The following is a 26,595-nucleotide window of genomic DNA, read 5'->3' on the forward strand; positions in this document are numbered from 1 at the left end:
AGAGAGAAACAGAGTCATGCGGTCAGAAAGGAGGAGGGAGAGACGGCAGAGAGAGACAGTGAGCTTCCAGATGGAGAAAGGCATGAGCGGTGAAATGTCTTATCCAATTTTATCTTCAGCTCCGAATAAAATAGCCAAAATATGGGAAAATCTTCAAATGAAATAAGCCTTTAAGCTTTTCTTTATCATTTGAGTTGAGGCCATCTTTATTATTTTATTGTGTGCTTGTGTGTATATTAGTGTGTGTGTGTGTGTGTGTGCATAGTGTGCCAGTTTCTCCTCAACAAACAGATAATCTACAAAACTGGGCTCGGCTTGGTCTTTTAATTCCTTTCTGGAGGAAACAGGAGGAGCAATGAGGATGAGGAGGTCGATGGTGGAGGAAAAGGAAAGATAGAAAACAGGGAAACACTGAAGTAGAGACAGAACAGAAGAAGAGGAGACCTAGTCTTACACAAAGTGGCTGGGTGGATAATGGTCAATGTGAGATTTGTCCCTGGGAGAGACAGGAAGTGATCTAAGAGAGGGGGCGAGTGAAAGTAGGCTGCAAGGAGTAGAAAAAAAGAAGAGGAAGGTGCTTGTAAAGAAAGGGAATATAAACAGCTTTTCTAACGGAATCAGGAAAGACACCACAGACCAAGATGAAAAGGAGTGGAGAGACATTTTGGACAGATATGAAAAAAGTAATCATAAAGACAGATAGACCTGCAGAGAGAGATACTGACAGGTGGAAACTATGCAGACACACACATTGAACATGGAGAGAGCCAGGTGGATGCCGAGATGTGGATCATAGAGCGCACACATACACACAGCCAGCCAGCCATACTATCAGCTGTCAGCCACCCAGTAAAACATTATCCTATCTCCCTGAAAATAGAAGTCCTTCCCTGGCCAATGTTTTGATATTCTAATGCACTGCCCTGTGCTGGCTGCTTGTATTAATAGCGATGCTGAGCTGTGATAGTAGAACATGAATGAAAGCGAAGCCTTGCTTTTCCCTCAGGCGTGGGATAAGGGAGGCAGAATCCATCTGGAAGATAACATTACACAGCAACTCGCACAAGTTTGTACCCCCACAAGCTTACATAAGACTATGCATATGAATGAGATATTCCATCTGCATGTGGAAATGTGTAGTGTGCATACATTTGTGTATGTTATACAAAATGAGACTTGTGCATTACAGAGCTGATAACTGCTCTCCATGATTATTGAAATGGCTAATTATTTTTTCTGACTGTTCTTAGGGTTTTGTCCTTGTTTTCTTATGTGCTTTTCTCCTGCTCAAATGTGTTTCTTTCTTCTGTCTTTCTGTTACTGCAATATTAATGCATTATTTAGTTTCAGACACACCCTGTGATTAAAGAGCTTTGTGAAATACACTTGTGGTGATTTGCAAACTGCAGTCCTCCATGTTTGGCAAAAGAAAGACATAAGTAATATGTTCCACATTTGTTCGGGCTGTGTAAAATTTTAATATGACAAATTTCTTATTTTTTTTAGTTTTGTGTAGTCTGGTCTTTAGCTAGTGACACTGACGAGAGCCAGGGAAGTGGATCTGAGACATGGGAGAGAAGAGACTTTCCCTAAATGGCCGTCCATTACTGATTCTCACACCAGTGACCTAGTTCAGAGGGAGGAGGTGGAATTAAAACCCACAGCATAGCCGAGGACCGAAACAGATTGCTTCTCGTCTGGCCTCGCAATGATCGCAGTTGCTGATAGTGTGACATTTGGGGTTCCGCCCACATGCCGAGTCATATGACGCATAGGAAAAGCTTCAAACAAAACCCCATTGCCTGGTGCTCAACCTTGAAAGAGAGGAATCTGATATTAACCCCTTCTGTGGATCATCCTGTGCTGTCCAGTGAGGTGTATCAGTACACCTAAGCTGACTCGCACCATAGAAACTGGAGATAAGCATTGGCTTAAAAGCTATTTCAGGACAAACGAGGCATACTTGCTTCCCAGTGCTTCACGTGGAGCAGTGCACTTTGCACATTTCCCCTCTGTCTGTCTTTCTCTCCCCCCTGATTGTAGGAGGCTGCCTTCCAAAAAACACGCTGAGTGAAAAAGTAGCTGAAAAGATTGCACGCAGAAAGATGCTTGAAGCATGGAAACATGCTGAAGGGGAGAGAAAAAGACAAAGAAAAATGGAAGAGCAAAAGAGGAAATACAATGATATAGGAAGAAAGTGGAGCTGCACAATAATACAGGAACTAAGAACAGATGCAGCAGTTGTCATTAAGGACAGCCACAGATACACATATAGTCCTGTGAAGTAGAGGTGTGTTTTTATGTGTGCAAAGACAGCCATGAAAAATAGCAACTGAGTGCTCTCACACTGCCTACCTGCAAACACCCACGCATCAGCTGCTCCTGTGCTCTGTGTCCCTGCTTAAAGTGTGACTGTGCCTAATTGTATATACGTGTGATGTATGTCCAACTGTGAGTGTGCTCGAAAGTATCTCAGTCTGACTCAACCAAGCAGCGCCTGAGATGGTGTTTACCCCTCTAGTCAAGTGCAGTTGTCTTTTTGTTTCCTTTATGATAGATCTCTTTATTCCCTCGCCCCTTTCATCCTTTAATAACCCTCGTTTCATCGGGAGCGTTGTGACCTCATACTACAAAACTTATCAGTGAGATGCAAATCCTTTTGAGTAGCTAAATCAGCTTTTAAGCAAACTCTCCTCTGTTGTTTTTTCTCTGTTGTTTTTTCACTTCATTAGACTGTTGCTGGAACTCCTAACCTCATTGATGTTTTCACCTGCTGTCTGACTTTTCTGGCAAATAATTTGTATGCTTAATTAGAGGAGAGGCTGATGAAAAAAGTTTTATAGGAAAAGTGAAGGGATCATCAAATTCATTAGGCTGAATGAAAAAATAAAGCTTAGTGAATAAATGGCAGTCTGAAATAACTCAAGAATTTCTGCTTTCAAATTGAAATGCTGTCAGACCTATGAACAGGTATGAGCCATAACTCATAGGATTTGTATTGACTAAAAGGAGCTTATTAGATCAGGAACTACTTGTAGAAATACACATGAAATCAGGCACATTTGCAGTGACTAGAGCTACCATAGACTCATAGTGACCCCAGTGTCGCCTGCAGAATGCAGCTATAGAAGATTCAGTACTCACTACTGTATATTCACACATATTCAGATATACAAAATACATTACTATGCAACTAGGGCAATGAGATGCACAACACGTCTTGTCTAAATGCACAGATGCACACAAATACATAAACATAGACCATGCATAGACTTACAGTATGCCTGTTTAGAAATGCATGCGTATTGACAGCCGTTGTTTGACACACACACACGTGCATGCATTCACACAATCCTACTATTCTCCTATACTATCCTATCTTATTATTGCTCTGTCTTTGCTCTGTCATTTCCCCTATTTCTTATATGCAAACCCTGTACTCACTAAGAAGTCTATGAAGAATTCTTCATACAGTATAGACTCACAAGGTGGTATGTGTCTTAACCACGAGACCACCATGATACATCAGATTTATATATTTTTTCCTCACTCAACAAATAGTGCCTTTCTTTGTTTCTTTCTTAACTGAGGCCAGCTGTGGCCTCACAGAGTCACCCCTCTGCAGGCCGGGTCGTAAATCTAGTTCCAGGCTTTAGTTGGGCCTTACATGTCACACACAATGAAAGTCTGAGGACGCCAACCAGCTGTCACTGTCTGCTCCCATATTGAGATGCTCTAGCTTTCAAGTACTTTCTGCAATTATGAACTGCCCAGTATAGTCCTGAAAGCCTGGTGGATATATAATTGGCTATGACAAGGAGTGTGCTGTGCATGCTATATTATGTCTTCCTGAGGTTATTTCCCAGGGTTAGCTACTCTGTCTTTAGGAACTGCTCTCTCTACTGTCAAATGCAAATTTGAGAAACAGTGCAATTTAATGCAGTCCACTTCCACATCATCGTAAACTACAGGGTCAAAAAATACCTTCGAGTTTACACTCAAATATATGTAAATTTAATGATCCCTTGGGACAAAGGTAATGGGGTGATTAAGTTCTCTCGCTTTGCATGTCTACTGGTGGCTTGAATAATGTGGCTTTTATCAAAGTGCCGAATGAGGATAACAGCCCAAGGGATAACAAGTTTGGAATAGATGCAGATGATGTGTGATCGCCCGGCACCTCGATTTAAAAGTGATGTGATACTCCAGAGTATGCTGTGTGATTCCCTGGCATACTTAAGTCAAGTAGTTCAACCAAGTTAACCCACCCTTGATCTCTCCTTCTGAGAAAAGTACTACTCCTCATGCACCTGCATATATTGTGTATATTTTATGTATTTTATCGTGACTTTTGTGAACCAGCATAGCTTTGCTGGTTCTTGTTTTATCCCCATCATCTGAACCGCTTATCATCTGAAAACAACTCTGGATAAGGAAGAGGCAAAAAACACAAACTGAAATACATAAAAGAAAGACAAAAAAAAAAAGGGAAGGTTAAAAGTGTGTGCTCACACTTTTTTCTGTTTTGTGTCCACTGGCTAACAGTTCCTGAATGCCTTGACATAACAGAGGTAGTGATTTGATCTGTCTTTTTATTCTCACAACACAGAAAAAAACATTCCATGTGTGGGTAACAACCTTACCCTCACATATAGCTGTTTTTTTCAAAGCATGAATTATTGAATACTGGAAGAATAAACACTTAAGAAAGTTGCACACTAAATCCCCAATGGAGTGTTAGAAACATTGCTTCAAAAGAGATTTATAAAATCCATTTGTATTATCTTAAAGTAATAATGTTAGTAAATTATGAAAGAGAAGGAGAGAAAGAGAGACGGAGAGAAAGAGGCAGAAAGCAGGCAGGTCATAGCATTAACGGAGTGAGAGAAACCCTGAAGTGCTGCTCTATAGGTGAATAGCTGAGAAGATAATTCCATTTCTACTGTGTGTGTTTGCTAGTACATGTAGGTGTGCGTGCTTGTGCGTCTACTTAAGTGTATGTGTGTGTGTGGAGGAAGATATGCTCTTGTGGCTTTGCTTGCATGCCTGTGTGCCTTCTGTTTACATGTTTTACCGTGTCTGCACGTTTGTGTGTGTGTGTTTTCCTGCGTGTGTATGTGGGGAACTGGGCAGCATCATATATCTAATTCCAGTGCAATGATACACTAGCTCCCTGCTGTCCCATCATCCCTCACTCACTCTGTCTTTTTCCACCTCTCCCTCAAATGGCCCTAAACTCCCTAAACCTTTTCCAGGTTTCAATAAGTCTATTCAGTAGAATGTGTCACATAATGTGTGTGTGTGTGTGTGTATGTATGTGTTTTGGGGGAGTGTGGGCAGGAGCTCTGGGTAATATGAGTGCCAAGAATGGATATTTGCATTTTTGTGTGTGTGTGTGTTGTGAGAAGGAAACAGAGACTCTGAGGCAAGAAAAGAAAATTGCATGAAAAAAAAAAAAAAAAAGAGAAATATGTGAGCCCATGTGTTTATCTTTTAGTTTTAGTGTCCATAAATGTTTGTGCGTTTTATTTTTGTGGGTCTATATGTGTGACTTGTTTAATGTGGCATTGTAAGTGTCTGAGATAGGGATCATTCCAACTATGTTGTCTTAGTTGTTCATGTGTGTGAGTGAGATAGTGGTTGTGCAAGAGGATTTGGGGGTGACGGGGTCCTGGTTTTGAAAGTGTGTTTGTATTTCTATTTACGGTGTGTGTGTGAGTGAGTGCCTGTGTCTCTGTTTGCGTATATGTTTTTGCAGCTGCCGCTGATTCTAACTAACTGATAAGACGTTAAGAAGCATGATCTCATGATTTCCACGGCTACTGCACTGATACACATCATAGACTACAGGGAACTAATACACACTCACACAGACATACGAACCCACAGTCTTACCCATGAGGCATTTTGACCCTACATGGCTGTGTTTGGCTTGCTTTAGGAGGCAGACACGGTTGCATACCTCTGAATTCCTCAGACTCTTCAAAATACTTGTGCGTTGTTTTCAAGAGACGTTACAGTGTTCGGTATAAGCTTTGCTGTTAAGTGGCCACAAGGCCAAAGGTTGGTCTTTAAAATTTGAAGGAGACATATTTTGTCAGGCAACCAGTATTCAGTTGTCAGTAACTATCAAGTAAGCATCAAGGAGGCTCTCTCCCTTATCTTTCACTGTCCATCAGAGTAGCACAGAAAATACACAAACCTTGCAACACAACTTGAAATGACAAGATTTTTTGAGATAGAAATTCTAGTAGAGACAGTTAAGCACCACCTTGACATTGGTAGGAACATGTCATCACACCTATGAGTGGCCTTATTCTTTAGTAGAAGCTGCCTTAAGGTAGGTCCACTAATGCTAATAATATAATCCCATTTCATTATATTTTTTCTCCTGCAGTCTCTCCTTTCCTTTTTGCTGTCATTTATCCATCAAGCTCTCTACCCAATATGATGGATCAGCTCACATTGTCTTTGACACTCTAACATGATTGACCACTTCTGATGACATCATTCTTAGCAGATTTACGCACATTTATTGGTTGGGTTTGTAGGTTTTCTGAAGTGGGCAGGCCTACAGGCATGAGCAAGGGAATAGATGTGATTTTTGTTCCCGGTACGTATTTACTACAAACTGTAAATCGAACCTGGACATTGTTCTGCTACAGCCATCCATTATTGATGACAGCATTCAGGCAAGACGTTTATGAGCTGGGCTGTTAGGACCAGTAATTCACTCTGTCAGGAGATCAGAAGAGAGCAGTGGGGGTAAAGAGGAGAAACAAGAGGAAGGTGGAAGGTTTAGCAAAGAGTAGGAAGGGCAAAACAGATGGGAAGGAAAAGTGTGACATGGTGAGAGGAGTGAACCAGAGAAGCAAGGGTGGTGCAGAGGAGAGGGAAAATAGTAGGCATTTCTGAGACAAAGCTGTTATTCATGGGAAATGTTCTCTCCATCCCTCCCCTTTTCTCCATTCCACCCACCCCTTTCTCTGGCTATCATGTTTCTTGTGCCAATCAATATTTTATAGCTGTCGCTCCAGAGCAATGAAGCCCCCCAGCTCTCTGAATGACATATGAGGGTGAGAATGAGTGTCGGGGCAAAGTGAAAAGTGGGAGGGGTAAGAGGGTGAAAAGCAGAGTGGTGAAGAAACACGAAGTAACAAGAAAGTGTCAGTGAAGGAGGAGGCACTGCAGCAAGCGAGGACGACACTGACGGAGAAATGGGCGAATTTGACACTGGATAAATAACCTAGAGTGGGAGAAAATTTCCCACAGATAATGAAATTATACAGTGAAAATGTCTACCAATTTTCATACTCTCAGAGAACTAATTACAGAACTAAAAGAGAAAATGTCAGCTTCGTGACATCAAAGTGGGGATGCTGCCTACTCATTTTCCCCCTATGTGTGTCTTGTTGTTTTACCTAAGCTGCTTTTAGTTTCTAGCCCACAGCACACTGCCATTCACCAAGATAAGAACCACAACTACACACACAATTAGGGTAGAGGAACGCAAGACTGCATATGTGTGCACAGGCATATAAATGCACAATTATGTGTGTTTGTTTTTGTGGGAGTGTTTGTGTATGACTGTAGCCATGACACATTAGGGATGAAAAAAAGAGTTTAAATCTTGAAGCTGTGTCAAAAATGTTACAATTTTCCCATGAGTCACAGCTCTCCAGGTGAGGCACTTACACAAAGAAGCACAAACACACACACACACACAGAAAAGGTCTAGACAGCCTTAATGAAACTGAATGATGATGGAGTGGAGGGAAATTACAAGTTAGAGGAAAATGTGCATTTGTGTGTGTGCATGTGTGTCTGTTGGAGAGGAAGAAAGAAAGGCCTCTTCCTCTCCTTCCCACCTGCTCTTGTAATCCTCTGTGTTTTGGTGACCTTGGCAACCTGGTGACAAAACAGTCTTGGGGTGCCTTTGATTGAGGCCACAGGTGGGCGGGAAGTTTGGAGAGACTGAAAAGACAGTGGAGGAGAGAGAGAAGGATGGCGGAGGAGGAGGATAAAGTTCTTGGTGCCCTCAGGGTTGCCGGAATGAGCACTGTTCAGTTATTTCCCCCAGTCTGTCCGTCCGTCCGTCAGAACTTTTCCTGCTCAGTTCATCCTCTACTGTAACTCTTTATGTAATGAAATGGTGTTCAGTTCTGAGAACAAGATGTCAGGGGGGGCTAAATGGTCTAAGACTACATTTTTTGTCCTACAATTTTTGAACAAATTTCTTTGGCAGTACACCTTGTGTGAACTTGTGTTCTCAGTAAGTGTTCTGTCACGTGTCACGTTACCTTTTGGGAATTTATGAATGTAGGCTCAAAGTCACACCTGAAGCAAAAAAGTGTTTTACTAAGTTGTTGTGCTGTAAGGCGTTGGTGGGTGGTATACTCATCAGAATTTTCCTTTGTTGCTGATGGAAATGTTATTGGGGCGAGCCACTGCGACCTATGGTTACCCATAACGCCCTTCAATGCGCAGGTTTTCAGAGACCTTCATGTCTGACTCTTATAGCCAGAAGGTTTCCACAAATGGACACGACAATCAGGTGATGATTAAAGCTGCATTTTATGGCTCAGTGGAAGAAAATTGTACTCTGTCCAGGTCACCGGCTTGAGACACGGCAATTATTAGTGATCAAATGAGAACGACATTGTCTTGTACCCACAGTTCAGGGGACAATGCTGCTCACTGGTGTGAAGCACAGAAAGATAATGAACGATTGAAAGAATGCAGCTTTTCTCTGAACCAACTTCTGTCCCTGTTAGTCCTCAAAGCAGGTCAATAAAACAAAGATTGATTGAGCTGGAAATCTGTGAAAATAAATCTCTACTGAATAGTGTTGTCTGTCAGTTTTAACCTTTCTCTTTTCCTCTTCTCACAGTGAGAGATGATGATGATTTCCTGAGCCTCAGCGAGCTCCCAGAAACGTTCCCGTCCGACCCACCGGAGCCCTTACCTCACTTCCTGTTTGAACCTGAGGAAGGCTACATTGTCAAGAATAAACCTGTCAATCTCTACTGCAAAGCAACGCCTGCCACGCAGATTTACTTCAAGTGCAACAGTGAGTGGGTCCATCAGAAAGACCACACTGTGGAAGAGAGGGTGGACGAAAATTCAGGTGAGTGAAGTTTAGCACACAACGCATAAACATATACACAGATTTAAGCAGACATTTATCTGAAGTGCAATGGGTCACATCATATTGATCGTGATAAATGGATGGAAAAATACATGAAATGAAAGCTGCCACACAAAGACACTTTTCAGTACAAGGCCTGTGAAACTTTTCTTATTTAACGCAGGACATTTTTGACAGGAAACACTGGTGGTAAAAGAAGCCTGTGACACGTTATGTGTTATTCCATGTCAGTGCACACATGAGAAGTAATTTTATTTAAAAATACACAGTTAGACTCAGCCTTTCTTAGCATATACACAGGAGTTAACTCAAGTCCTTCTCCCCCCTTTAAAGTGTTGACCTGTTGGCCTTCATATTTCTTATGTCCCTGACACTGATAGCATTTCACTCTGTGTGATATAAAATGATCCAAGAAATGTGGCCAACATTTTTTCCAGGTTGTCTCATTGGTGTGCTGTCGGCAAACAGGTTAAACCCATTATTCAGATGTTTAGTTATTTGTGCAGAAAGCTGGGTCACATGTCAGATGTGTGTGTACGCAGCTGTCCCTCTACCAGTGCTCTACTGCAACGTTCACAGGACAGTTTAATAGGATCCACAGTGATGTACTGGACTGCAGCCAAAGTTCCACACTTGTCACTTGACAGCACATGGTATTACTCTGCTGGCTAGGTAATGATGAATCATGCTGTTGCTTTGGCAGGAAGACAAAGACGTACACAACCTGGTTTCTTAGACTTAAGGCTGACATGAGCTCAGCTTATAGGTCTCTACCTGCTTGTTAATGAGTCTGAGTCCCCAGAGCGAGTGATAAAACACAGGCTGAAAACAGTTTGAAAACTCCTGATATATAGTACCTGCTGAATAAAATGCACAGTGGAGTTAACAGTAGCACAAATCAGCATGTTGGTCATTAAATGTTATTTTTTTTACAAGAGAAGGTGAGCAAAATTTGATGTGCATATTTTATCTGCTCACTCTTTGATATTTCCCAGTGTGTATGTATATATGCTACATTGCATTGCAACAGCGTGGGAGCAAAACATTTGAGTCTCTGATTCCTGTTGCTGAGTTGGTTTGCTACAGTGCTAAATCCAAGACTGAGACAGCAGCCGAGCAGCACACTTTGATGTTTCCCCTGATTCTACTGTTACGCATGAATTGTCAAGGAAGAGGAGAATAAATGCAACAAAACCTGCAAGAAGTAAACATGAGAGAAGTGAAACAACAGGTGTGAATATAGAAACTAACACCGAGATGCACACAGTGGCAAAGAATAGTTTTAATAGAAGAGAAGAAAATAATGTTATACTCAGTGTTTGAGGGCGGGCCATATATCAGACCACAGTATACTTCACTTCTAAGCCTTGTTTATTGTCTTCAACTCTGTCTAACTTGTTTTTGATTTCTTAAACATGTTTCTTTTGAACATTTTTCATCTCCCAGCTTTTTCCCAGTCCTACATCGTCCTGAATATTTAATCATTGCTCTTTCTTGTTTTTGTTTTTTTCTCTTTTCTCCTCCTCTGTTTCTTTCCATTTGTCTTCATTTGTCTGTCTCTCCTGTCATTTACAAACTTTTTTTCTTTCATCTTTTTTCATTTGAGTCATCACCCATGCTTGTGCTTTATCTCCTAAAAACCTTCACACCCCGAGGAGGTTTACCATGATCTACAATGATGGGGGGGTTCATATAATTGTCTCGTTTGTTCATTCATGTGTTGGTCTCTACCATAATTTGTACACGTCTTTCCTTTGCAGCCTTTTGGGGTTTTCCATAACTGAAATTTGAGAGCTGTTTATCAGTAAAGTACCTTCTTGAATACAAATATTACCCAGGAATGTTACCTGGCCATATTGAGAGGTTACCCAGGTTAGATGGATGTGTATCTAAAATAAGCATCGATTATCTTCCTGCTATACTCTCTCCCTCCTTTTCTGCTCCCATGTCTCTGATGTTCATTACTGACATGATGCACAGCTGCTAGTCATTTATTAGTCTCCCATCGGCTGTTCATTTGCTAGCTGCTGGATTCCAGACAGTGCATTATTAAGAGGAAATCCTGTTCGATAAACGCCCCAAGGATGTAGACTGTCGTACAGTATGTCACGGACGCCATGAGGTCTTTCAGGGATCAGGATCAGCCATATAACTAACAAAGCATCTGTGTATTTTAAACAACATCAAGTCCCATTTCTTCTTGACATTCATTTTAATGGACGTCTGAATGAGCTGAACTGCGTCATGCAGTGAAACAAACAAAACAACCAAAAATCAGAATGTAACAATACTTCTTTTATGTTTGCACTTCACCTCTGAGCAAAAGACAATGAGTTTATTAAGAGATTATGAATACTAGATACATGTTATGCTACGTGAATCACATCGAAAGCTACTGTAGGCTTGTGCCTGGTGAAAGCACCGTGTGTGTGTGCACTGTTTATCTGTTTATCTGTGTGAAAACCTAAACCCTGTAAGCTGTTTTCTCCTCTTTGTTTCCTGCTGTTTCACAGACACAGCTAGAACCTATAGCCCCCATACTGCTTTTATTATCTCTGTCTTCTCACTCACTCTCTCCCATCCTCTCTCTTTCTTTTTTCGCTTCTCTTTCTCTTCCGTTCTCTCCGTTCCATGCTGTTTTGTGCTCTACTCTAATTTCCACCAACTGAAATTGGAGAGAGCAGAGGCAGATAAAACCTGAGCTTGAGAAAGCAGGGGAGAGAAGTAGGGGATGATGGAGGGATGCTGATGAAGGGTGCTTTTGAGAGGGCTGGAAAGGCCAACAGAAATCAGGGAGTCACACTGAGGAGAAAGATGATATGAATCCTGCTGTGCTGTTTTCTTTCTCTTTCTTGCTCACTTCCACTCTCTCTTTCCCTCTGCGTTTCTAAGTATTTAATGCAGGGAGAGAAAAGTCAGCTTATGCGCTGAAACACTTTGTTCGCTTGATCTTGAGGATCAAGATAAAAGAAAACAAACACATAGATACAAAATTTGGAACTTAAATGTTGTTTGTGCCTTTTGTGTGTGCTTGGTCCAAAATGCATTTGGAAGGTTGTTCTTGTCAAACAGAATGATGGAAATAGTTATATCTCTTATCATACTGTGAAAAAGGAAGGAGAAAAACAAAAAGACTATAGAGTAGGGAGGTAGGAGATAATAGCAAGGATGGATTAAAGAAGGTTGAATGAAAGGAACATTGCGAAAGAAGGCTCAAAACAAACAGACAAGGATCTACAATCTTAAGCATCCTCAGTATGGCTGGAATTATTCATAGAGGAATCACAATAGAACTTTGTTGTGGAAGATAATTTGACATGTTTTGACATGCAGAAAATGCACGGGTGTAATTAATAACATTGACAATGGCTCCATTTCATTTAGTGTTCCAAGTCTCCTAGCATTGCACAAAAGGGCTCAAGCTACTCACAAATCCAAAAATGCCTGCCATCAAAAATGTCTTTTTGACAAGTTTATCAAAGGTGTCTCTTTAAAAAAGAAATTAATTTTGAATTAATATAAAAACATTTTCAATTTGAATGATACCAAACTTCCATGTATCATATCGTAAAATATGTTGTAGCCACATCTGCACAAGATTGTGCCCCCAAATAATCTATGAGGCAACAAATTGATGCCAAAGCTCACCAATGTCTTTTCATTCAGAAAATACTAATTGTTAACATCCTCGTTCATAAAACTGCATGAAGAAATATTGCAAGTGGAGAAAGAGGGACATTGCTTTCTTGCAGCACGTACAAAGACATTACTTTTTCCTGTCCCACCTGCTTTTAGCTCACAGTTGAGTAAATTTCACCAGGTAAAATCTGGTCTCATTTTGTTCCATTAAATTTCAGTGCCTGTACTGCCTCACTTGATTGACAACCTAATGTTACATTAGTGTTTTACAAAGTGAGTAAACAGATGCACAGTGCATTTTGGACCCACCCCCCTCCCCTGTGGACTACAAAACACGTCCTACTGCTTGTACACTTTTAATTTGAATTCAAACACATGATTACAGATATTCTTCTTCATGGTATTTCTTTTCTTTTTTAGTAAAAAGTGAAAGGTGTTACTGGTGAACATTTAGTTGTCTCTGTAATGGATGAGGAAGTGTAGCTACATGTGAGCTTCATGACAGCTCAATAAATTACTTGGAATTTATAGTCACATGGAGCCTCATCTGGAGGCGGGTAATCCAGGTGAAGGTCACAGGCAAGGAGAGGGGGGCTTTGGGAGAGAGGAGGGGTCAGTAGGATGGCCCAGGGGTCCCTGAGGTCAGCTTCCAACTGGAGACACCAGGCTTGATTCCCTAAGCAGCTCCACTGTCTGTCACAGTATCCTTGACAAACATGGCTAACTCGACCTGCTGCTGGGTCTCCACACCAGCCGGTCCCTCCCTGCACCTCAGCCAGAGCAGGAAAGGAACATTTAATAAATTACCAAGAACCAAAACATAAAAACAACCCGCCTTCCTCCTGACAGGCACTTTAAAGCAGTAGCAGTATTAGCAGTGACATTTGCTAAAGCATGCTTACCATATCTCCATCTGGATTAATGTGACTTGAGGTGAGAACCAGCATAATTTGTCTCGATTGCATATCTTATTGTGAAGGGCATTTCCAGTGTTTGCTTTAGCAACATGCATATGACCTCAGTATATCTCCATTAGCCTTGAAGTGTGCTAATGACATATTGTGTACTAGGTTACTTACTTTGTCTCCATTAGCCAAAGTGTGAATGGTTATTAGTCTGCTAGCACTGACCTGTGACTTCACATCTACACATGCACACACACACACATACATTACTGGCACACACTGTATTGGCTTGGGTGATTTGTGACCTCTTTCCCTCCTTTGCTGCCATCTCACTCATATTGATTTCTTCTCGTCTTTTCCGTCGTCTCTCCTTCTTTCTCCTCCTCCTAAGGTTTCTCGTCTCCTCTCTCTCCCTATTTCTGGCATCACTCCCATCCTCCTCTACCTTCTTTCCTCTCACCTTTTTTCCCCCTTCTCCCATGCCCCATCTCTTTCTCTGTCTCTTTCTATCCATCTCTCCCTCTCTTACACTGAGATTGTTCGATTTCAATTATTAACGGCCATCAAGGTTTATAAAGGAGGTCAATTAGCTTCTGTGCCAGTGACTCCTGATATGCAAGATAGCTGGATGTTTGTGGCTGTATCGATTTTGTATGTATATACAACTGTGTTTACTCGCTGATTGTGTCTGTTTGTGCCGTGTCTGTGCATGTGACAGATTTATTTCTTTGTGTGGGATTGTTTGCGTGTATCTGAAAATGCAGTTCTCTTTATGAATGGTTGCTTTCATGATAGCGCGATTGTTTGTTTGCGTGCTTGTTTGAAGTAGACTTTCTCTTGTGTCCTGAAATGTCCTGGTTCACCGACTTCAGAGTTACTGGAGGACACAAATGTGCTCAGTGTTGTCACATGTATACGTGCACAGACACAGACACACACTACATCTCTCTCACACACACACACACACACACACACACACACACACACACACACACACACACACATACACATACACACACACACAGGAGAGGTATTCAAACATGGACCAGGAGGGACTGTGATGATCAATCAAAGTCAAAGTGGGAGCCATTAAGAGACGTTCACATACACACACAGTCTACTGTATATGTTGTGAGTGTTCAATTGGTCACAGACCACTGACTCTGTTCTGTCAGTGTCCTGGATGATTTCTCTCCGTAGGTGAACAACTCAGTCAACCCTTGCTCTCTCCCTTTCTCACAGTGCCTCTCATCCTGTTGTCATTTTACTTTTTCAATTCTGGCTCCCCCTTTCTGTCTCCATTTTTTACTCGTTTCTTCTAATATGAATACAATAATAACACAGAGGGCTTTCAGATAATGTAACATACCATGTCCTCAGATCTTGAGCTCTGGCTTCGCAATACATTTCTAAATGTATGACTCAACTGACTCAGCTGTTGAACTGTGTGTTGGTTGTGCATATTTATGATCGCCATTACTGTTAAATTTGATCAATATTGTGCTTGCATACTATAATCTATTTTGCATAATGGCTAACACACTCCGCATCATGTTTTGATAGTAGCTAGTAGCTTCATATATTCCCTCTTTTGGTGTTTTGATGATGGTGGAGGAGAGTAATAATTTAAAACATCAGTCTGAAATGTCCAATAAATGTTCAACTACTGTATAATTATATTAGGAGCCGATTATCACAAAGATAGACTTTCACTATTGCTCAGATTTACTTCAGACAGAAATCAATCCAAAATAAGTGCACAAAGCTGACTAGTTGGTCTAATTTTCCATGAATTCAAGGGTAAATAAGATTTTAATGCAAAACTGAAAAACAGACCATCCAAGACATTGGCAGCTGAGATGCTGCAGCTTTTTACTGTGGCAGGGCTCAGTGCTTCTGCTAACTCGAAAACGACCAACATTGTTCTCACTGCTGAATATTTCCAGCAGGTTACTGCGGTCTCTAAAAAACTCTTTGCTTTCTCATTGCTTTCTCCAGAACATGATTAGCAAAGTGTGAGCCATGTTTTCCACTGTTTCTGTCATTTAGTGCCACTGGCCTGCAGATGTCTCTGATTATTACCATGGACACATGGTTCTTTGTCCAGAATGAGCCCAGGGGTTGTGTGGTTAAAATGTCCACACTAACCGAAGAACAAAATGAAGACTGGTCTAACGCAACAGGCCAGTTCAAAAAAGACAAAATACTTCCACAAATCCAAATTCCTATCAATTGTGTTGAAATGTCAATAAATTATAGAGAGTTTAATATCTTTGTGAAACTAGCTCCTGGTCACTATGGAGACCATAGCATATGATTCACATCATTTCACACTTATCAAACCATTCAGCAATCCCTCATCGCTGTATTGAAGCATCTGCATTTATTATGTCACAAGTTTCCCCTTTAATTTGTTACCCATATGTAGGTATTCACTCTGCATTCTGGCTTAGGCTAAGGCTCTTTCTACAGAAAAAAATCATCACATTAGCTGTTTTTAAAAGTAGTGAGCAGTAGCAGCAGTCACTGTAGAAGGTTTTTGGTGAAGCTTTAAAGCGTGAATTATTCCCTGTAGGGAAATTGTGTTTTCCCTTGCAGTCCTTCACAGGGAGGTCACAGCGCCAGGTCACTTACTGAACAACACCCCTGGAGCGTGTCAGCATTCAGCAAGCAGCTCACCAACACATCAGCAGGGCAGATGTTTGTGAAGACAAGGACTCAAACTTGTGTCCCTTAATTTGTCTTACTCATTTGTGTACATGAGATGAAACAGTAACATAATGTTAATTAATTAAATGGTCCTGAAACTGTTTCAACAAAAACGGAACATCAGGCACTTCACAGATGTAGTGTTTGTTTCAGGGCTGTTCATGTTATTTTGTCCATCCCCTGGATATTTCTATTCTGACCTCATGTCTTTTGTCAGGCTCTCTGCCTTTGTGGTACTGATGAAATAATAATAGCCATTGTTGACTTTCTCTGTATCCTCTGTGTCTTTTCCCTAAAGGCCTATCTGTTTGACCTGTCACTGATCACATTTAAACACCACAAAGCTTTTGAGTGCTTTTTCCCATGTTCCCTTATCTCTTTGGTTTTCAAACCCATTTAGCCTCAAAACCCCCTTCTCTGTTTTCATGTCTGTCCCTGACTAGGTAGCTTCCTTCCACATGTATTTCTCTCTAGGTTTTATTTCCATCTCTGGTTCATCTGATGTAAAGGAATCAAGGCATTACACTTTTGTCTCTGCCATTACTGGTTTTGTCTGTTTTATCTGAGTATTTCTATCAAAGCACAGTCAGGGACAAAGAAGCCAAGAGAAATGGGGAATAAAATGAAAAAGAGACAGAAAATGGACCCACAGACTGAGTGGGTTCAACAGCTTTATAGGGAAATGGGGGAGATGGCAGGAAACACATTATTTGGCTTCTAAATGATGACACAGCCACCAGAATAAGTTGACCAATTACATTTAACGCATTTATTGTCTTCATTCCTAAAACCTTCAATCATGAAAACTTTAAATCAAATGGTTCAGATTAAAATTAATTGCCATAATGTATGTTTGTAAATGTTTCTAATTAAGAACAAATCCAGTTATTTATAACAAACCCATTCATTTGGCTGACACTGCATTGATTAAGTAATTGACTCATCACTTGTCTGCTTTTTGTAATACTGGTATAAATCCGTTTTTAGAAAACATGCTTTTCCACGTCCCTCATCGCTTCTATGAAAAAGCTGCACGCCAGCATCTGTTTCTCCTCCAACATTTCTCCAGACTTGATAACTTGAAAAGACTGTGATGACACACCACATTAATTTGAGCTCTGACAAATACAATTATAGCTTTTGTAAACGAAATTCTCTAAACTTGTTCTGAGTCATCCACAGTGCATACCAAGTGATTTATTTTATAATCTGGCCAGTTTTAACCATCAATTCAGTGTGATAACATTTTACTAAGTGGGTTAAAGTTGGGATAGGCAGTTAATTTTTTGTGTCATTGGGAAAACAAATCCACAATAACCTTTCAGGATATTGTCATTCAAATGGTCTGAAAGAAAACTAGACTTCTGCACCTCTTCTTGGTTATGTTTTTCAGGATCTAGCCCATGACGGGAGACCTTGGTCAACCACAGGTCCTCTCAGAGAGGCTTCTATTTGTTGTTCTAGAAGCACTGATCCATGTGCATGTCCCTTCAGATGCCAGTCGAAGCCTGATTAAATGATGGAAAGCTCTGCAGAGAAAGTTGCTATTCCAGCATTGGAACAGCTGTCTACACTGCAAAGCAACCCAAAAAGAGGAAGAGTCAAAAAGAGTGTAACAGAGAGGCTGACAATAAACACAGTAAAACATGACTTGATATTAGCAATGTGTTTCAGAGATGAAGAGAACTACACGACAAAGTTGCTAACTTCATTACTCTGTAATATTTATTTATTTCCCATGAAAGCAGACGATGTGTGTCTACATTGAATATAGCTAATATTTCAGCCTTCTGCTAACCATAGCCAAAGCCCGGCTAATTCCAGTTCATCTTTATGTAGCCAACATTAGCAAACATTAGAGCCTCGAATCACAGTATATCATCTCAAAAGGCTTTACGGGTCCACACGCTTGCAAATAAAACAAGGTGGTAATTCTCATAGGATTGCCATTATGCAATATAACAGTATTTGGTTCACAAACATTGGTTGAAGCTGCTAACCTCATTTTCCTGCATGTATGAAGCGTATGCAAATGCCCGTGTCCCTGGCCTGTGCTGCTCAGCTAGGAGGGACTTTGGAGCTGTATTTTTCAAATTCTAGACTTTTATAGAGAACTGTCTCCCTGCTTTAATTGTTGATATGCCAGTTCTGCTGACAGTGGAGTTATGCTGAGCAACATGGGGTGTCTGGTTTAAACTAAATCACCAATTACCTCACAGTGTTTGAATGTAAAACAATATTGATGGATACAAAGTTATGGTCCATCCTTTCTGTTGTGAATATCAGTTTATCTCGTGTCTTTCTCTTTCTCGTAGCCACTTTCTCGGAAGGAAGGAAGGAAGGAAAATAGATATAGGCTGTTTAAACAATCCTATCAAAACAATCCAAACAAGCACATGTAGAAAGAAGTACAGTATTTGTGGGCAAGTATAGTATAACAGGCAGCTACATATACCCACAGAGATGAAAAATGTTTATCTCTCTACTCTGCAAGCTCTCCAAACCTTTGTTTTATGTTCATATTTACTCTTGCCATTTTTCAAGAAGTCCAGACCTAATAAAGCACATTCACCCACTGTACTTTTACTTCCCAGCTGACAAGTAAACTTTATTAAAATTGACACCTTAGGTCTAAAAGAAATATTTGGGGGTTATGCACAGTTTTGTGATTGATAGAAATGTTGTATGCCAGTATCCACTTGTTGTGATACTTCCATTTTTCATCTACTTCTTTCCCCTCAGCTTCCCCAGCTGACAGCAGCGGTTTTGTTGATGTGATGGACTGTCATGCTACAGACACCCAAAATTCCATCCTTGTCTTCTCAAAACAGACTGATGTGAATGCTCCAAGTACTATATCTAAAGAAAATAAGACACTGAGTGATCTGGGACTGTTTAAGCGTCAGGTAATGCAGTCGCTTTGTAACCAGCAACACTAGCTGTGAGGGCTTTGCCTTAGCAAATATGGAAACAACAGGGGCTTTACCTGTTTGAACAGGACATCCTCAGATCCAGTTACATCTATCCTTATCTTCTTTATATCTTTTCCCACTTGTTTTTTGTTTTGTTTTCTGTATTGACATGGCACTGAAGGAAAACGAGAAAGAAACTTTCTCTCAGATGACACTGTAGAGTGAAATTTAAATGTGTGACGTCCCTTTTGCATCAAATTAGTCATTCTCATGTAAACGTTGAGTAGAACTGAATCGGGCTGTCGTCTAATTCCTGATTAAGAAAAAAACAATGTCCCGCTTAGAGAGTGATCAAGAAACATCAGGTTACAGATTACTGATCAGGTTTCTGAAGCTGAAGACAGTTCAGGGATTACTTGACTGCATGTTGACTCATTTGACATCTCCTCTTTTCTTGGCTATTTTGGCCCTCCATCCGCACTAAGCCTGCAGTGTCAGATTGGTGTATCTTCGTAGCCCCAGCCTCACTGAGAAATAGAACACATTTCATCATTACAGCCATTGATTTTCCCTGCTGTGAAACTAACTCAGCGCACTCTGATGTTCTCTGTTTCATTCTATATATGTCCTGTTCATGGTTTGTTTTCCTTCTGACTGTTTTCTCATATGCCTGAAACCCTCTCTGTTCTATGAAGTCCTTAAAATAATATCTCCCTGTTGCACTACATGAAATACCTTGCTACACACATCCTGATTTACCCTTTGTTTACTCATTGACACTCCTAACTTTTGTATGCGAGTGATCATAGTGTCCTTTAGCTGTCTAATAAAGCTGTAAATTATAATGCCATACTGGTTTTATTCAACTTGACAAAAAGTGAACTACCAACTGCCACAACAATCTGTCAAACTGTTTGGGAGCAACTGAACAGTTTTATGGTCATACACGTAGGGATGAGCTGTAAATCTAGTGACTTGCTTGCATAGTTGTAGCTTACATAAGAGAGAATGCAGTTCAAATTGTGGCACAGATGACTATTTAAACGTGCAGAGTTAGCATCCAGAGCGCAGCTCGATAAATCACAAATTTTTTACTTTCTAGACAAGAACTATTAATGAATGCTGGTGATGAGCCAATCCACATCTCCTAACAAGCTACTCAAGTAGTAAGTAACTTCATTAGGTGCAGTCATTTACATCATTCAGGCCTATTATGTTATGTGTTATGTTCAAAAAGGTCCTCATTTGGTAATAACAAATGTGAAGTGCACTCACTAAAGTGCCATATCAAGAGCCAGACAAATGAGAAAATACATGCTGTTAATAGCTGTTTAATCTCTTAAAACAGCAAGTAAAAGTATTTGTGTCACTTAAAGGTTGTGTGTGTGTGTGTGTGTGTGTGTGAGTGAGAGAGAGCCCAGGGGAGAAGTTTGTTTTCCTCCAGATCCTCCAAGTTGATTCGTACTTCGGGGCCAATTCCCTTCACTTTTTCAGCAGTACCAGCAAAATAATACATGGAGTTTTACATTGTTCTTGGGAGCCTGTAGCCTTTATTTTTACCAAACCATAGGTTACATTTACTGCTAAGCTCCCCCTCTGCTCCACTTGGATTCACTGTCACCTTCTCTGCCGCTCACTCTCTTACTCGCTACACCACACACTCATATTGCACACCTTACCATAAATATATCAGTGAAAGTAGCTAGAAATGCGTGTCCGATGGTAACGGAGTAAATGTACATATATTTTATCGCAAATATATTTGACTAAGAGTAAAAAATATTGTGCTAAGTAACTCTTTTTGACAACTCTGATGTCAAAAAATACACAAGTAAATAGAACAGAGTAAATGTTACATGTTACTACCTACCAATACTCAGGTGAGGTGTAAAACTTGATGCAGCTTAGACTATATAGTAGTTACTAAGATATGCTGCATAAATACAACACAAAGATACCACAAAACTTATCTGGCACAGCTTTCTTCATTCCTCTGCCAGGAGAAAGTCTCCTCTTATGCAAGTCATCTGCAGGTTTTCAATGAGAATACCTCTGGTGCAGCCAGAGACTCACATGCTGCAGTGTTATTCTACGGAAGGAGCTGGAAAAGGTTCCTTTTTTTCTTTTCTTACTTTCACATTTCTTTTTTCTGATTTGTTACCATTTATTTAAGATGAAAAAGTTATACATTTGATTCTAAGAGTTATTCAAATCTATATTTTCTACAAATTCTTTGCTTTGCTGCACACATCTCCAGTGCAAAATATACAATGTAGCTATTAGCTTAACTGGCTAATACTTGAACTGCTTCAATGATTTAATAGCACTATCCGGTTAATGGTTTTTGAACATATCCGTTAGTACTACTTATTACTTCTCTCAATAGAGACAAAACAAAAATTTGAAAGATATGTGGATAGTCTCACCTTCTGCCTGGCATATTGATGATTCTTTCCATGCATAAGCCATGCATGCACTGACGCTAAAGCTTTAAATGTGCATATGGTCCCAATCATTTACTATCCCCTACACTTGCATTTGTTTGAATCAATTTGCTATGAATAGCTGTCTGGCTCATTTAAAGCTTTCATTTTAATTGCCTTACTCTCCTCATTGGCAGTAGCCTGCTCACTGGTTTCTCCTCATCTCTCTTGTCCCTTTTGTCCTCTTGCTGCGCTTTTTGCTCATTGCAACTACCTGCCTACCACTTGTCCAGCTTTGGTCCTTCATTGCTCACTGCTTATAATTGCCTCTTTAGCTTCCATTTTCTTAGCCTCTGCCTCTCTTGCCGTGTCCCTGCTCTCTCATTTTAAGTTGTGAAGCCATAAAAATCTCCCTTGTTTGCTTGTTTGCTCAAACGATGGTATTCACAGTAGTATTTATACCATCTCTTGCTCTTTGCTCCTCCTCATTGGCTATTATCCCGTGTTGTGACAGCAGTACCTTCCACAAGCATTTTACCTCCTGCCTTACTTTCCTCTTTGCCCTCTGCGCTATCAGTGCTATGTGAGTTGCCATATCTTCTGAGTTCCACATTTACTTTTCATTTCTTCCATACTCATATCCCTTCTTATCAATCTTTTTTCCTTCAACTCAAAAGACACGTCTCCCCATCTTCAAGCTAGCTTGCATGAAAGCTTTTCTTACCTTTCTTACTCTTTGCTCTTTTGGGTTTCTCTTTAATTCCCTTGCCAGCCATTAATGGCTTTTGGTCGACCACAACCTGTTCACTGGATTTCACTTTTTTCCTTCCTCTTGGTCCCCTTTGCCTTCACACTGGCGTGCTCACTAACTGACTCTCAATTTCTCTAGTGGCAAGAACTTACTGTGAGTCTTCATAAGTAATAGGCCCAAGTCAGTTTTGTGGAGCCCCGTAGAGATTGTTGCTTGAGTTTGTATCACTGCTGAACCAGAAATAAACTGCCAAGATTTTTTCTCATAGCATTTTGCCCATCTACTTTCCAGTCCCCACATACTTTTACCCAAAACCCATTTTTATCCCCTTTTCCTTCCTGTTTCACATTTCATTGCCCTTTCCCAACTGTTATTCTGTCATCCTCTCTCTTCCTCTTACTGTGCTTCTGTTATGTTGCTCTCCATTATATCTGCCAGTTTGTGAGCTTTAACCTTATTGTTTATTTTATCTGTGCCTTCTTGCTCTAACCTCAAAGTTATCTGTCCTTCATTTCTCTTTTCCTTTGTCACGCATTTCCACAATTTTCTCAACATCTTTTTCCTTAACCTGTGCCAATGTGTTCTACTTGTCTCCCACATTTCCATCCTGAGTCTGTCCCTTCCTTTCCTGTTTTCCTTTGCAGTGCTCCTCTATATCTGCTCCCTTGCAGTCCTATCAGCAGGGTGCAGCTATTTAAACCTCACACTTATTCTTCACATGGAGCTGCTTTCAAAACACCAGAGAAAAGAAGGAATTGGAGAGCAGAGTGAGATAAGTGGTAGAAGTGCAAAGGAACGATCTCACAAAGTTTACATTAAATCCAGAGTGAATCTACTCAGTAAAATGACCCAGGTTTGTAAATAGCAGCAGATATTGTATGATTATCCTCTGCTTCTATTTACTTGGTTAGATATTTTCTGTGCACCACTTTGGCTTTTGCTTCTTAAGCTTACATAAAAGCCATATCACCAGAGAAGAAGCTTAAATAGACTTTAGCTTTTACTTTTCCTTTGAGCATCACTCGCTCGCTGAGAAATTGGAACAGTTGCGGCATTCTTCTTTTGCTTGAATATAAATCTCAACTGATAATGCAAATGATTCAACAGTGCTTTTCCTTTCATCTCCAGGTTTGGTGGTAAGAGAAGCCAGTATAGAAATTACGCGACAGCAGGTCGAGGAGCTGTTTGGTCCAGAAGATTACTGGTGTCAGTGTGTGGCCTGGAGCTCCGCTGGGACCACCAAAAGTCGCAAGGCACATGTCCGCATTGCATGTGAGTAAAACTGGTCAGCTGTCTTATTTTGTAGATGCATTTTTAATGAACGCTTACTGTCAGTGCTAACTTCCAAGAAATGCATTGTGTTTCCTGTGACAACTTCATAACAAAAGCCACCATGTTTTGCTAGTGAATATGTTTAATCTGAACCAGCAGCAGTAGAAAGTTCTCAGTTTGCATAAAATGACATTAGGAGAGTGAACAAAGAGACTTATATAAATGAGATACAGAACTGTAAAGCTAATTACATGCATGCTTAGTTTTCTGTAAATTCCTCAGGCATAGGTAGGCAACTTGATATTCGTGCAAGAATGATGGACTCCAACACTAAAATGAAAACTACTTTATAGAGAGGTAATTCGCCCTTCAGCAAGCCCTGTCGCTTTGTTGCTAGCCATTACATCTCTTTCAAGCTGTTGGAAAAATGGAAAAAGCAATTTTTTGCTTTTTCCACAAGCAGACAGAAGTGTCAACAATACACATTTGAAGAATATATATGCAGGGTATCAAATTGACGCGGCAGTAAAAACTGGTTAAACTGATAAAGACAGAAGGTAAAGCCTTTTGCTCTGATCAGTGTAAAAGTGAACCACCACATCAACATATGATTGAGACAGAAGATAATAAAATGTATACATTCATTCAACCTTCAGTACATAGCGTAGCATAGAAGTGCTTATCAGGGATTGATGTGTTGTACTCTGCTAATGTCTGCTTCCAACCTTTCTGAGTAACGAGTATCGCTACTACATGTGCCTCGGGCACAAAGTGTAGCCATGGCTTGCTCAAAATCCACAAAACCTGCCTGAAATTGATCTATGGAGCACAGTTGTATAGTCAGATTCTGGTCAGAGCTGGCTGACTATGATTGGCCAGTCTGCGTTCAAGGGGCGGGATTTAGCGAAGCGTGAATTACAGAACATACAGAATGAGTATTCCTGAAAAAAAATCTCTATTTGTCTGTCTTTTGATGTGTGAAGGCACACTATTGCCATGGGGTATTAATTTTAACTAGAAACACATAAGACTCACAAGTAAAAATCTGTAGTTGGGTATAACCTTCAAAATTGGATTTACGCTGAATGGTGGGGAACTTTTCTAAGTAGAGACTTAGCACTATAACTTTAATCTAACATCAGCAGCTTCCTGTTATGGTCTGGTGAAGAATTTAATATGACTACTGGGAGTCTGACTGTAAGGTCACCAAAAGAACACAGGCCCAGTTCAATATTACTCTAGCAGACAGTGTTACAGTGTAACACTGCATGCACAGTGATCACATGGGAAAATCATTTTAGTATTGTTAGGTCCCAGCAACAGTCCAGGGGAAAGAAAAGGTTGGATCCTGTTGTGAGTGATGGTCATTTGACGGCTTTGCAGCAACTGTGTAGCAAGGGAGTTGAGTTGTTTGATAGAAATCACCTAATAAGCCTTGTTTGTTCTTTCAACATAAGCCTCATATAACAGAATGGATTGTTCCTTCAAAGCTCCCTTCACTGGCCTGAGAATTGAACCCACAACAGTAGTTTTCCAAGCGTCATTGCTCTGGTCAATTCAGCCATATAAGACAACTGGGACTTGTCTGAGTGCTCAGGTTGTAGAAAGGTCAAGCAGAAAAGAAATACCAATAACAAAATCGACCCCACCTCCCAGGTTTACCTGGCTTATACTGACAGTGTGGCTCTGCTTGAGTGAACTCTCAAAGGGACAACTGGGGACTATGATAGAGTCCATTCAGCAGACTCTCCAAACAAACTGCACACATCCCCATATGTAGTACTTTAACAGACAGTATCACTCTAGCAGACAAGCACTCTGGAAATCTTGTTGTCCCAGGTTGGTCCTATTCATTCTGCAGAGGGAAATCCATCATGCTGTTCCTTGTTTTTCATTCAGTTTCTTTTATTTGGCTGTAAATATGTCTCACATTTTCACTTTTGCAGGACCTGGTTGCTTTATTGATTTATTCACATACCGACTTGCACACATGTATATAATAATTTATTCTATTTATTTGCACTTTAACAAGGACTTAAAATGACATATTTTGGCTAGGTGTTTAATCTTAAGAACAGAACAAATTATAATTATCAAAAATACAAATATAATTAGAAAAGCAAACTCACATTTCATGCACTACATTTACAGATCACAAATTTTATCGTGCATAGCTAACATACTGTGGAAGGCTGTTAAATATAACTCACAGTAGTTCAGAGAGTAATAAAAATCTGTAGACTACCACATCATATGTAAATTCAACCTCTTAAAATATAGATATGTTGTAAATATGCATGAGTGCAATCATTGAAAAATTCTGATTCTGATTCAGCTTACACTATATAAAAAACAGCATGTTGTATGGTAGTACTACAGTAACATATTTCTGAATTCATTTGGCTTGTGAGCTTTAAAGGCCATTTCAATTTAGAACAGAACATCACTACTCTCTGCATTGCTTTGGTATGGGAGGATGTTTTTCGGTCTGTCAGCAGAGAGTTAGTGACACAGTCAGAAATATCCTTCTAAGCTCCACTAATAACTTTCTCAAATGGAATGGGCTCTCCTCGGGGTGCAATGAAAACTAGGTAATGTGCTGTTTTTGGCTTACATCCGGGCCGATACATGCTGAGAGACAGATGCAGGCAAGTGTACGTTCACAGGCTTCTGAGATTCTCAGAGGTAAACACATGAATGCAGACAACAGCAGCACAGAAATGCACACATGGCACTGAAGGCCGCATTGTTCAGTGATTTACTTTTTCAACAAGGTAGTTGATACATGAACATATACAGTACGTGTGTGTGTGTGTGCATGTCAGAGAGAGAGAGA

The 26,595-nt window shown here is 40.4% G+C and overlaps 1 protein-coding gene across 1 annotated transcript in view; it reads left to right on the forward strand.

Annotated features, from left to right (window-relative positions):
• The window catches only part of unc5ca (unc-5 netrin receptor Ca), a 176,181-nt gene that overhangs the window by 75,984 nt on the left and 73,602 nt on the right, over nt 1-26,595 (forward strand). Inside the window, exons 2-3 of the mRNA XM_070833638.1 lie at nt 8,891-9,127; nt 23,616-23,759. Coding sequence (XP_070689739.1) covers nt 8,891-9,127; nt 23,616-23,759 — 381 coding nt within the window. The remainder of the gene's footprint in view (nt 1-8,890; nt 9,128-23,615; nt 23,760-26,595) is intronic.

This window comes from Pempheris klunzingeri, chromosome 7 (genome assembly GCF_042242105.1).
Source record: "Pempheris klunzingeri isolate RE-2024b chromosome 7, fPemKlu1.hap1, whole genome shotgun sequence".
Classification (NCBI taxonomy): Eukaryota; Metazoa; Chordata; class Actinopteri; order Acropomatiformes; family Pempheridae; genus Pempheris; species Pempheris klunzingeri.